At 33.8% G+C, this 13313-nt stretch overlaps 1 protein-coding gene across 1 annotated transcript; it reads right to left on the bottom strand.

The window, feature by feature from the left end:
• Positions 1–1903: 1903 nt before the first annotated feature.
• LOC133818860 (uncharacterized) lies at positions 1904–10567 on the bottom strand. Its single transcript, XM_062251964.1, has 3 exons — positions 10405–10567; positions 10129–10294; positions 1904–2388 (listed from the first exon to the last, which is right to left on the bottom strand). Exons 1-3 carry the CDS (start codon positions 10490–10492, stop codon positions 2133–2135), a joined length of 510 nt encoding a protein of 169 aa, XP_062107948.1. The 5' UTR covers positions 10493–10567; the 3' UTR covers positions 1904–2132.
• Positions 10568–13313: the final 2746 nt, after the last annotated feature.

The following is a 13313-nucleotide window of genomic DNA, read 5'->3' as shown; positions in this document are numbered from 1 at the left end:
AACCACTCAGAATTGAGATTGAATTGACCTATGGTCAACTATATGATATGACTAGAATAGATAATAACGGTATGTTTACTTATCTTATCAACTGTCAATATCGGTCCTGTCCGATGTAACAAATACATCCGATTTTATCTACTTTGCTAAGGTTCTGGAAAGAACATAACACTGTAATGTGTAAGTAGATCATATCGTAGATTGGCAAGTCAGTGTAAATCCGGTGCACTGACTAATCTTAGGACTAACTTATTTTGAACATATAATCATATTTATATTCCACTGTGATTACGTCACTATAAATAAGATTAGCTATATGCTCGGGATTTGATAGAAGTTTATATTAAACAAATAATCATGAAAATAAAACATGTGAGCAAAGTGATTGACCAAGTCAAAAAATGATTTCTATTCTTTTATTGATAATAAAATGAGATTACAAAGAATTTGAGTTTTAATTAGGGCATAAAACCCCAACACTTAGAGACATCCATGCCTTGGAAACAGACCACGAGACATGGCCTCGCTTAGAGATATTGGCACCTCAGGGCGTGGCCTTACTTGGAGACATCCACGTATGACCGAATCATAGTACCAAGAGGAGTTTTATACTCCGAGGAGCTCTACGAAACCTCATTAGCACTCGAAGAAATTAATTACTCATCTAATGACTGTCACGTGTCCAGTGGTGAAAACACGGACAACAATTAATATTATTTTGTAATGAATTTAAATCATACGTAACTTTTTAATTTACTTAAATTTTGAATATTTTAAAAAGAATAAACAAAAAAAAAATTGAAGCATGGACATTTTTGTCAATATACAATTTATTCTATTTCATTCCCACATCAAACCAAACAAAACATTCTTAATTCCAATGTTCATTCAAACAACAAACCAAATATCGTTACCAATTCCTATTACCATTCTATTTCACCAAACCAAACACCACCGTTTTATATAATTTTACTATTCCGGTCATTTTAATTTTACTTGACTATATAGACATAAACATGCAAGAACAATTTCAGAGGGAAAAAGAAAAGAATAAACACACTGAACACAAAAATATATTTTGTTATCCTGTACATATTCTATTCTCATTACCATTACCATTCAATTCCACCAAACTAAACACCACCGCTTTATATAATTTTACTATTCCAGTCATTTTAATTTTACTTGACTATATAGACATAAACATGCAAGGACAATTTCAGAGGGAAAAAGAAAAGAATAAACACACTCAACACAAAAATATATTCTGTTATCCTGTACATATTCCATTTATTAATTATTTATCTAAAAAATTATCAACACTTCCGAGTTTATTGAGTGAATAAAGAGTATATAAAACTAACTGATAAAATTTCAAAGAATTTTTCTTTTACACATCACCTGCTCTTTAAAATAATAAGTGCAAAATACTGTATTGCCAAAGTTCAATCATATGATGAAATGAAAAAAAAAAAATCGTATAGATGAATCATTTTCAATCAGTGAAGGTATATATGAGGTAATATAGAGACTCACAAGTTGTCCACAAATCAACAACCTGAAGCCAATCTTAATCATTTTTGGAGTCAGTAATTTGCAAGAAACAAAGAAAAGAAAAAGTATCTTCAAATTAGAATATCAAGAGTCACTAAGAGTAGCATAGCTGAAATACTAACAGCTTTTCTCAAATTACGCTAAAATTAAATCTCAAGAAAGTTATTCTTATTCAGACAAAACATAAATACCAAAGATAGATTATTTTGGTCAATCAAATCAAATGTTTACATGAAGAGACTTGTTGACCACAGTACAGATAATAATAATAATAATATACACATCAGTAAAATTTTGTTAGAGAAATTGGTTTTGTAGATTAATGAGAATGAGAGAGACAAACAGAAGATGTAAAATGGTAAAATCATAGTTACTGAAATATGTTGCACAACAAGGAGCTTAATATGCCATTTACTTCATATCAGAAGAAACTACATGCTATTTTCATGCGTGAACAGCATCATATACCCCAAAATTAATTAGAACAAATCGGATTTGAATGATACGATATTTCAAATAACTAGAAAAAAACTGAACTGCAGGTTCCCTCCAATGTATGTTTAAATAAAATGAGCAGGTCAAGATTCACTTGGAAGAACATTGAAGAAATGATAGACTTCTTCCTCATCCATTACCCCAACCTCTGTCGAGCATACCATGCAACTAACTTGCTTGAATGTTTCACCAACAGCAAGATTTACTTCACTCTCATCTGTTTCTCTTCGTCTCTTGCCCCTTTTCGGTTGTGAAATGCTACAATGCAACAAAGATTCACTTCCAACCTTGCAATTAACAACAAAAATTGCTCTGTACTGCGTCAAGTATTTTTCATGCCTGGAAGAAATCAAGTTAAGTTGTAATACATATCACCAAGGGACCAAGATTATGAAAAAAGAGCTAAATGGTAAAATTTGAAAAAAGTTAAAAATAATTCATAAGCTAATTTCATAAGACATTATTGTAACACGAAATCAATTATGAACACTTCTAAAACAGTAGAAGTTTGCTTTTTTGTTTCTCTCCTTTTTACTTTCTAAAACAAAAAATGCACAACCTTGAAGGATAATCAGAAAATGCTTGGTGACAGTTGATGTTTCGAATAATAATGATTGCTATTGCTACATGCCTTCCTGTTATATTTAGAACATTCATTGATCATCAAACAACTACAATTCTTATACAAAAATATGTTAACAACGAATTTTGTACTCAAACAAAAAGATAAGTCACTACTACTCGCCTACACCACTTAATATTCTTGGCCATCGAATAAGCTGATTTTTCCAGTGGCAAGCAAGTCTTTATGGTCCTGAATCAGTGGTTGACCAGCCTTATCATGTAGTTCTTTCTACTCCAAGAGTTTTCCATTAACCAGAATTACTCTTTTACAACACAGAACATAATTGCAGTTGGTAGTCATGACTTTTTCTCCAGTCACAAAGTGATGGTAATGGTAATGGGACCATTTCTAATCTCTCTTTGGTGTAATAGTCTTTTTAAGTCTCTCGACTTCATCCAGTTATTGGTGGACATAAAAAAGCATTAATAAAATAAATTAACTTTTAATATTCAGTATTTTGAACCTCCTTTAAAGATTAATATCCGGCTTCAGTTGACCTAATTGATAAAAAGTTATTTGGAGCAACATCATATTTTATTTGGTCGAGATTCTATCTTATGATTGATGCACCCATATTGCTAGTGTTCCAAATCTGGGCCATAACAAAAAATAACAGGACCCCTCATGCTTACATGTTAAGATATCTATGTCCATGTCCAGTCATCCCAATTTTACTACAAATCTCTAAAATTAAATTCATGACCTCCCCATTAAGTGCCTCTATCATTAGAACAATCTTGATGCTTCTATCATGATTGTCAGTCTGTCACCATGGCCTCCTGTAGTTTTTGTGTGAATAATACTTCTAATCTGATTTTATTGATTAATAGAATGACTTATATATAGGCTGCATACAAAGGACTAGACAACTAAAAATAAGGAAAAAAATTACAACCTAAACTTAGTTATACAACATACTCTAGATATTTACAATAAGATAAAAACATATACCTATATAATATATCCACACACCCCTCAAGCTGAGTTGTATATGTTATACAAACCCAGCTTGGAATTGAATTCTTCAAAACTTGTTCTTGGTGGGCCTATGCTCAGATGTCGATAATCTGTTTCTTTGTAGGAATGTAGTTGAGCTCAATGATCTTTGAATTCACCTTCTCAAAAATGAAGTGTCTTGCCTATTACAACATGTTTAGTTCTGTCATGGTGAACCAGATTCTTATCAATGCTATTGTCGCTTGACTATCATTGTATCCTTTATTGATGATCATACTAGGACAATATGGACATTCCTTATGAAAGAAAAATAAAAAACTACTTCTATCTTTAAAAAATTTCATTCCATGATTCAAAATCAATTTAACCGAAAGACCCAAATCCTAAAAACTAATAATGGAAAGGAATATTTTAACTCCATTCTTGGTCCATACTTGTTAAATCAAGGAATTGTTCACATTAGTTCATGTGTTGATACTTCGCAACAAAATGGAGTGGTTGAGAGAAAAAAAACAGACATCTTCTTGAAGTTTCTAGATCTATCATATTTTCAAATCATGTTCCTAGACAGTTTTGGGGGAAGCCTTACTCACAGCCACTTATCTCATCAATCATATGCCTAGTTGAGTACTACAATTCAAAGCCCCAACAAATATGTTACTTGCAACATTCCCTCATATCTCAACCTTCTCCTCAGATCTTCCATTCAAAGTCTTCGGATGTACAACTTTTGTCCATGTTTATGATCACAAAAGAACAAAACTTGATCCAAAGTCTCACAAGTATCTCTTCATTGGGTATTCCAACACTCAAAAAGGGTACAAATGTTACTCCCCAATTACAAAAAGTGTCTATAACACTATGGATGTGATAGGATTGTCCTGCCAAGTTAGTATTCTAAACAAAAAACAGAGAATAGGGAAAGCAGTAGAAAAGAAAACAAAGTCTGTATTGATAATCCAGGGATTTGAGAGCCTGGTCTCTCCCACTTGGGTTACAACCCTACCAATTCTTTCTTGCCTAAACACAACTTACACACTCCCTTATACTCATATCCCTATTGGTACTAACATGTACTTACCGCACAGCCAAGCTAACCTCCCATAACTAACTCCTAACCAATCCCCAAAACCAATATCAACTGCTGCTAGCCTACCTTAAGACCCCCTACTCCTTCTTGCGTACACATACGTAATAGGTGGCCTATCAATACCGCCTGCCAATAGTTTCACCTTGTCCTCAAGGTGGAAATCTGGAAATTGCTCCCAAGTTGCTTCAAACTTAGGCAAATTTGCCCACTTAATCAATGCCTGAGGTTCTTTATGGGTTCCTGGCCTCACTTCCAACATAGCTTCTGGCACCAACAACCATTCCATATCCAATCTCAACCCAGGTGGCAAAGTCGTGGCTTGCTGATTTGGACCAAGGACTGCTCTCAGCAATGAAACGTGAAAAAGAAGGTGTATCATTGCATCCAGGGGAGCTGGAGGCGATAAGTTGGTGGACCAATTCATTCCAACACAGGAAAAGGGCCAAAGAATCGCGAAGACAGCTTTTCATTGAGGCGTTTGGTGGTTGAGCGTTGACGGTAAGGTCTCAATTTGTCATAGACCAAATCAACAACTTCATAAATACAGCTTACACAATTCCTACCAATTCCTTCTTGCCTAAACACAACTTACACACTCCCTTATATTCATATCCCTATTGGTACTAAGGTGTACCTGCTGCACAGCCAAGCAAACCTCCCATAACTAACTCCTAACCAATCCCCAAAACCAATATCAGCTACTGCTAGCCTACCTTAAGACCCCCTACTCCTTGCGTACACATACGTAATAGATGGCCTATCAGGATGTCACCTTTTTTGAACATCAATATTTCTTTCCCAAATATGGTATTCAAGGGAAGCATTCACAGGAATATTAGCTTTGGGAAACTCTTCAGGATCATCAAGTTGCATTTCCTCAGCTCAATGTTGTGGCACACGAACATCAAAGTGCTCAGTCTTTGCCTTCTTTGCCTATCCAACCAGATAAGTCAATAGGTCCTTCCTTACCTTCTTTTCCTATCAAACCAAATCTCAGTCCAGAAAACACATCCAACCCATCCTTCTCTATAGTCAATCCGACCTCACCCTCCTCCTCAAAAAATCCAAACACTCTTTCAAACTTACCACCACCTCAAACTCAACAACAATTAGATATAGGTAACAAAGAACTTTATGTTTATAGCAGGAGAAATATAGAGGTCAATATGGAAGACAAGAACTGTTCAAACACTCATCAAAGCCCTCTCGACCTTGAAAATCATTAAGGTAAGCATTCTATGACTCATGAGTTAGTTTCTCCTACTATTGATGATCTCAACCTACCTATTGCTCATTGGAAGGGTGTTAGAACTTGTATTAATCACCCCATAGAAAAGTATGTTGTTTATGAGAAACTAAGACCTATGTACCGAGCTTTTTCCTCTTCTTTTGTTCTTATTCAGATTCCCACAGACATTTACGAGGCCTTAAATGATCCTAAATGGAAGATTGCAGTCGGTGAAGAAATGAATGCTTTTAAGAAAAATGATACTTGGGTTCTCACTGAGTTACCTCAAGGAAAGCAGACAGTTGGTTGTAAGTAGATTTTCACCGTCAAGTATAATTCAGATGGGAGTATCAACAGATTCAAGACTCTATTGGTTGCCAAGGGGTTCACTCAATCATATGGTGTTGACTATCAGGAGACCTTTGCTCCTATAGTCAAACTTAATACAATAAGAGTTTTGTTATCACTTACTGTAAATTGTGATTGGATGTAAAAAAATGTTTTTTTGAATGGGGAACTCGAAGAAGTCCATATGGAAATTCCACCAAGGATGAAGAAACACTCCAGTGGTCGAGTAGTGTGCAAACTTCTCAAATCTCTTTATGGCTTGAAACAGTCACCTCGGGCATGGTTTGACAAATTTGCAAAGTTAGTTGTCAAACATGGATGTACTCAAAGTCAAGTTGATCATACTCTATTTTTCAAGTTCTCTTCAGCAGGGAAGTTAGTAATTCTCATTGTTTATGTGGATAACATAATCTTAACTGGAGATGACTTCGGTAAAATTTCATATCTCAAAAGACTTCTTGCCTCAGAATTTGAAATCAAAGATCTAGGAACCCTCAAATACTTTCTTGGTATGGAAGTAGCACGATCGAAAGATAGAATTGTTATGTCTCAGCGAAAGTATATCCTAGATCTTCTAAAGTAAACTGGAATGATTGGGAGCAAGTTGGTTGACATTTCAATGGATCCAAACTTAAAAGATAACCAAAGAGAGGATTTAACTCCAATAGAGAGGGGGATTTATCAAAGATTAGTAGGACAATTAATCTCTCTCTCATACTAGACCTGATATCGTCTTCCCTGTCAGCGTTGTGAGTCAACATATGCATAGTCCTTGTGAGGAGCACTTGGAAGCAATGTATCATATTCTAAGGCATCTGAAAATGACACCGGGTCTCGATTTGCACTTCAGAAAACACAACAACCGAGACTTGGAAGTTTACACCAATTCTAGTTGGACTGGAGAGCTAACTGACCAACAATTATCTAGAGGTTATTGCACCTATGTATGGGGTAATTTAGTCACGTGGCGCAGCAAAAAGAAGTTTGTAGTCTCAAGGAGTAGTGCAGAGTTAGAATATCGTGCTTTGGCATTAGGTATTTGTGAAGGAATGTTGATCAAAATGCTTATGAATGAATTGAGGTTTGACTCACTGGCAAATTAACAAACTCTAGAATCCTTAACAGTTCAACCAAAGAAGGCACTTCTCTATCAAAAAGAGATCTTTTGAAGCGCAAATCTCAATCCATTCCTACTCTCACCTCCCTAATAACACCCAACTCAACTATCAAAACGTTTTTAGCTTGGGAAATAACTGCTAAGTCTGGAAACCGACCCTTCAGGGCTTGCCCTTCAATCCAAACATCCTCCCAAAACCTCATTGAATCACCTCACCCCACTTTAAAATAAACCAATCCCAAATACTCGCTATAAAGGGAAGAAATATCCTTCCACAAACCCTTCGCAGAAAGTCTCTCCACTACTTTTGTATCCCAAAGATTTTCAGCCCGCCCATAACGACTCATCACCACCTTGTGCCACAGAGAATTACGCTCCAACGGGAATCTCCACAACCACTTCAGAAAGAAAGTTTTATTCCTCTCTTCTAACTTTTCAATCCCAAGACCTCCATGAAATAAAGGTTTACAAACAACATTCCAGGCTACCAGATGCTCGGAATCCGAAAGATCAGCTCCTTCCCACAAGTAATACACTGGAAGTGATGAAAGCACTGATTGAATCAAGGTAAGTCGCCCCCCTCTAGAAAGAAAAACACACTTCCACCTAGCCAACCTTTTAGCACACTTAGCCAAAATTGGCTCCCAAAAAGTCTTAATCCTCAGATTATCTCACAACGGAAGACCTAAATATTTCCTAGGCCACTTTCCTACCTCACAACCAATCACCGAGGCGCAAGAGTTCACAACCTCCTCCCACACATTAATACCCAGCAGTTGACACTTCTGCAAGTTAAACTTCCAACTAGAATTGGCTGAAAAAGCCTTAAGAATATCGAGTAGGACTTGGAGGGATTCCACATCATTAACAAAAAATATAGTGTCATCAGCAAATTGAAAATGGCTGAAAGATTTTCAAATTTTTGGACTACCAATGCTTTGATGCCATGTATTTTTTCTCTTTTTCAAAAAAAAAAAAAAAGATACTATGTAATTTTTGTGTGAATAATACTTCTAATCTGATTTTATTGATGAATAGAATGACCTATATATAGACTGAATACAAAGGTATAGACAACTAAAAATAAGGAAAAAATTACAACATAAACTTAGTTGTTCATTACAACCTAAACTTAGTTGTACAACATACTCTTAAGAAAAAAAAAAAGCATATGCCTATCTAATATTTCTACACCTCCTGGCCCATCTCAGTCAGTTATGCTTCATTTCATCCCCATGGCCATAAGCCAAACAATTTATACTTTACTCTGAACAACAGTATCAAAATATGCCTTTGTCTCTAAAATCTCTTTTCAATTCTTAGGTTGTTAAGATATTGCACTACACAAAGTCAAAACATATCTGAAGCCACTATCACATGTAAGAACAATACAAGTTATTAATAGTTACTTCAATAGTTTAATATGGAGAAAAAAGTTAGAGAATTATCAATATCCAATTCTCACATTATTTCATCTCTAGCCATAAACACCACAAAATAAGTTATTCTTTTCTTCCTCATTCCTAGTCCAAGGCAATGTTTAAAAAAGCATTTTTAAACCTTGAGGCATAGCCTCAAAAAGTCTCAAACATAACATAAAATGTCACATAAACTATCAAAAACTCTAAAATAATGATAAAAATTTAGTTTCTAGAACTAGAATACTAGATTCTACTATACTAGAATGGCTGTCACCATAGCCACCTATTGTACTTTAAATAGTTAGGCTTCGTTTCACTCGCATACAATGTTCCATTCACTAGAACAAACAATATATACATCACTTGGAACAGATGTAAGAAATGCTACCCTTTTTATACCTCAATTTCAATTATTAGGCTAGTCAAGATAATGTCACTTAAATGAAGTTAAAATGTATATGTAGGTGGTGGCTACTACCAGATGTAAGAAGTAATAGTACTCTAGTTACTAGTAGTTACGACAGTAGTGTAAGCATGAAGAAAAAAGCCACACCAGTTTCACATGATCCTTTAGCCACCAACACTAGAAACGAAGTTCTTAATTTACTGTGGTAATGTTGTTTTGCCCTTCTGTAAATAACACGTTACTTGAAGAAGCTACACCCTACACTAAAGCTATCTCATTTCAGAATAAAATTTTAAGAGCTTCACAATTAATTTATGATATTTCTAGTCCATTCCTCTACTTGATCAGCAAATGTATTGCTTGTAAATAAACAACACCTACAAAATTCACTTACATCCATTTTGATAATTAAAAACCTGTACGTCATCTGAAAAAGAATCCTCCCTTTTATAACTATCTAAAATCCCAGAACACATTGAGGTCATCAAACATAATGAATGTTTTCCTGATGCTCATCAGCCCATCAAAATCCCAGAACACATTCTACTATCTGATATGCTTTGTAGAAATTTTAACACCTCAAAATGAAACTATTCCATGTTTTTCACTGAAACACAGGCTTTGTGATATCTCTATGATGGGATTTCAGTATATCATCACTAGTTCCACATTAAATGGTGCTTGGCTTAATATGTGTCTAACCTTTACATTAGCAATCCTTTATGAGAAAACGCATCTACAAATATAAATCCACAAATGGTTGTTTCAGACCAAACAAAAAAACACAAAAGAAACCGCATGTAAATTTTACACTAGTTAGTTTAACATGAACATGGATTGTGTGCGTATACATATATGTGTGTGTGTGTGTGTGTGTCTATAAGCACCTTTGACAGTCGAGAGAGAGAGTGGTGAAACAAGCTGGGCAGCTGAGGACAGCATCAGAGTGACGACCTTTCCTTTTCTTCTGAATCCATAACTCATCTTTATCATCAAGCTCTGGATCATACAACTCCGGCTTCACGGAGTAGTCTATTTCGTCATCATCAGAAACTGAAATACGAAACCAATCGGACCTTATCCATCTTTTTTCGATTCTTTCTCCTATTTTCTTTGCTTTCACTAATAGCAAATTACAAAAAAGGAAAAAAAAATGAAATTACCCGTTTTCTGAGAATTGGAGGGGGAGTCCATCGTGATTTCTCGTTTACCACTTTCCACATATTTCTGTCTTTCTCCGGTGTCACTCATTGAAGTGGGACGAGGGAAGAAGGAACATCTTTTTTCTTCACTGTGAGGGGAAAATATGCATTAATGTATAGGATGAAGTATCAACGTGGGCTTTTAGAACGGTATTTTAGTAAAATGCCCCAATATTGAGCATTTCTTCTTTAAAATATACGTTAAAAACAAAAAAATATAAAATATATGGGGGTTTTGGTGCAAAATGGTGTTGTGTGTAACTAAGTAAATTTACATGTTTTTAATTTTGTAACAAAATAATCTAATTATTTTTTTAATATTATATATTAATAAATATATCTTTTAGAAAATTATTATTTTATTCTAAATATTTTAATATTATGATATATGTATATTAGTTTTGTTTAATTAGTTAATGTATATATCATAATACAAAATTATATATTATCGTTATGTATAATAAGATAGAAATTAAATATATACATTAGTTGGAAAATAATATACTAATAACTCATAAAAAATTATTATAACTTTAAAATAAAAATGAATTAAACAAAATTAATATACATATACCACTATTAAAATTATACGCTCCTAAATAAATAAATAAAATAATAGAAAATAATAATTTAGGTAATCAACAATATAAAATAATTATTTTCTACAAAAAATTAAAATGAGAGCATTAATTTCTTGATTGTTTTTAATCATTTACTATAATTTCTCAAAATATATAGAGATATTTGCCACTAATGTTATGGTTTTGTTAGTCACATATATCCATTTCTTAATTTTAGTGGCAAAACTACCTAAAAACCTAAAAAATATGATTCTGTCAGTGACTATTCTATCTACTTAGTTAATTGAAGACTAGGGACGATATGTACCATAATTTTACTGGTACAACTAATAAATATATTTTAAAATTTTGAAAATTAATATTAAAATAGAAAAAATAATTCAAAATATGTACTCAAATAAAAAATATTAAAAAGAAAAAAAATCAAAAATTCAAATTGAAACAAAATTAAAAAAAAAACGAGATTAACTCAAAATCTAAAATCTTTTCATCGAGTATACAAAATCACAATACCATTTCACAAAATTAATATCAAACAATTCATTGTTCAAATCTTATAGCAAAATGTCATATTAAGAGACAAAGATTTAGTTAGAGTACAACCATTCATCAATTAAAAAGGTTTCAACCCAGAAATAGTTGCATCGTCCAATATGCACAATCCAAAACCATCTCAAAAGTTCATCTCTACTTAATCTTTCAAATGGACGAAATGCATACCATAATATGAAACATATTTTTTCTTCTTGCCAATATTTAGTAAAATTCTTCCTTTTATTTTCCCCTTTACTTTTTATCGTATTTTTGCAACCCACTATTATTAACAATTTACAAGTCACCACATTTACCCAAGGATTGAAGCTAAACTATCATCTGATCTGCCATAATTGTTGTGAAAGCAACCCTTTCAAGGATGCTCAAAGCTTGCGAGACGCTATCGAAGACAAGACGATGGGCATTGGGTGACGACTAGCATACCTGCGAGCAACAATAACAATGACGGACTGCGAAAAACGAGCAACAATGATGGGTGGACAAGCTACGACATATGAGAGAGAATGATGGGTGGATGGGACAGGCGACACGCAAAGATGGTGAGGTTTAAGATGAAGAGTTGGCTAAGGTTAGGTAATGGAATTTTTTTTTATGTAATATTTTAATTTTGTTTTGTTAAATAAAATTTAATTAATTAAAATAAAAAATATTTTTTTTGTATTCATTTTTATTTTTTAAAATTAATATATATTTTTTATTAATAAAAAAACAATTTTTTTCTATTTTGAAACTAATATCAAATGACTTTAAAAAAATTATTAGTTGGACCAATAAAATGGCAACACATGTCGTTCTAGTCATCAGCTAATGAAACAAATGGAATAGGTAGTGATAGACTAACACTTTTCAGTCTTTTTGGTAGTTTTGCCACCAAAATCAAAGATAGGGTATATATTAGTAACAAACCAAAAATATTTTTATATTTATGTTGCAAATACCCCTATTTATACTAACAGCTCAAATTTGATAAACTTTTGGAACACACTCGTGGGTGCTCAATTATTTGCATTTGTTTATAAACATATTTCACTAAAGTAAAACAAGCTTATCAATAAATAAAGTAATCAAAGTTTCCTCAATCGACAATCCAGGCTTATTGATAGTAGGGCTGCACATCAGCCCAATAAAACCAGCCTGCCCAAAGAATTTGTTTGACCTGATAGGCCTAAACTTGATGCCCGAAATCCGAAGTTGAACTCGAATTTAGCTTGACTCATCTGAATGCATTTCAGATCAGGTTTTAGTGGAGGTTTAAAATTTTCGGATTTTGGGTGAAATCCGAACTCAAGTATATATTTTTTTTAGTTTTAATTTTAAATATAAATATATATAATATAATTTTATAACTGAAAAAAGTATAAACCCTAAGTCCCCCAGCCCTCTCTTCTCTTATCCTTCTTTCTCACTACCCAATTGACACCACCCTCACCCCTCCCTCCTTCTCTTTTTTTTTTTTTCAGGTGACCAGCCACCCTCCTCGAGTCCAATGTCTACCCTCTCTCCTTCACTTTCACTCTCTCTCTTTCCATCTCTTTAGTTAGTGGTGTGGGAAAACTCTGACTTGGTTGTGTGTCTCCTTCTCGATCCCTCTCTAGTGGTGCATTGCAGAAGGCAGAAGTATTCTCTGGTGGTGGTGGTGTGTTTCAGAAGGCAGAAGTGTGCTTGTTTAAGATTTCAAATTTCACATGAATCCGACAACACTCGAGTCAAATCTGAGGCTCTTTCAGACGGGTT

This window comes from Humulus lupulus, chromosome 2 (genome assembly GCF_963169125.1).
Source record: "Humulus lupulus chromosome 2, drHumLupu1.1, whole genome shotgun sequence".
NCBI classification, from domain to species: domain Eukaryota; kingdom Viridiplantae; phylum Streptophyta; class Magnoliopsida; order Rosales; family Cannabaceae; genus Humulus; species Humulus lupulus.
The sequence above is the reverse complement of the archived record's forward strand: the minus strand, read 5'-3'. Positions and strand labels throughout refer to the sequence as shown.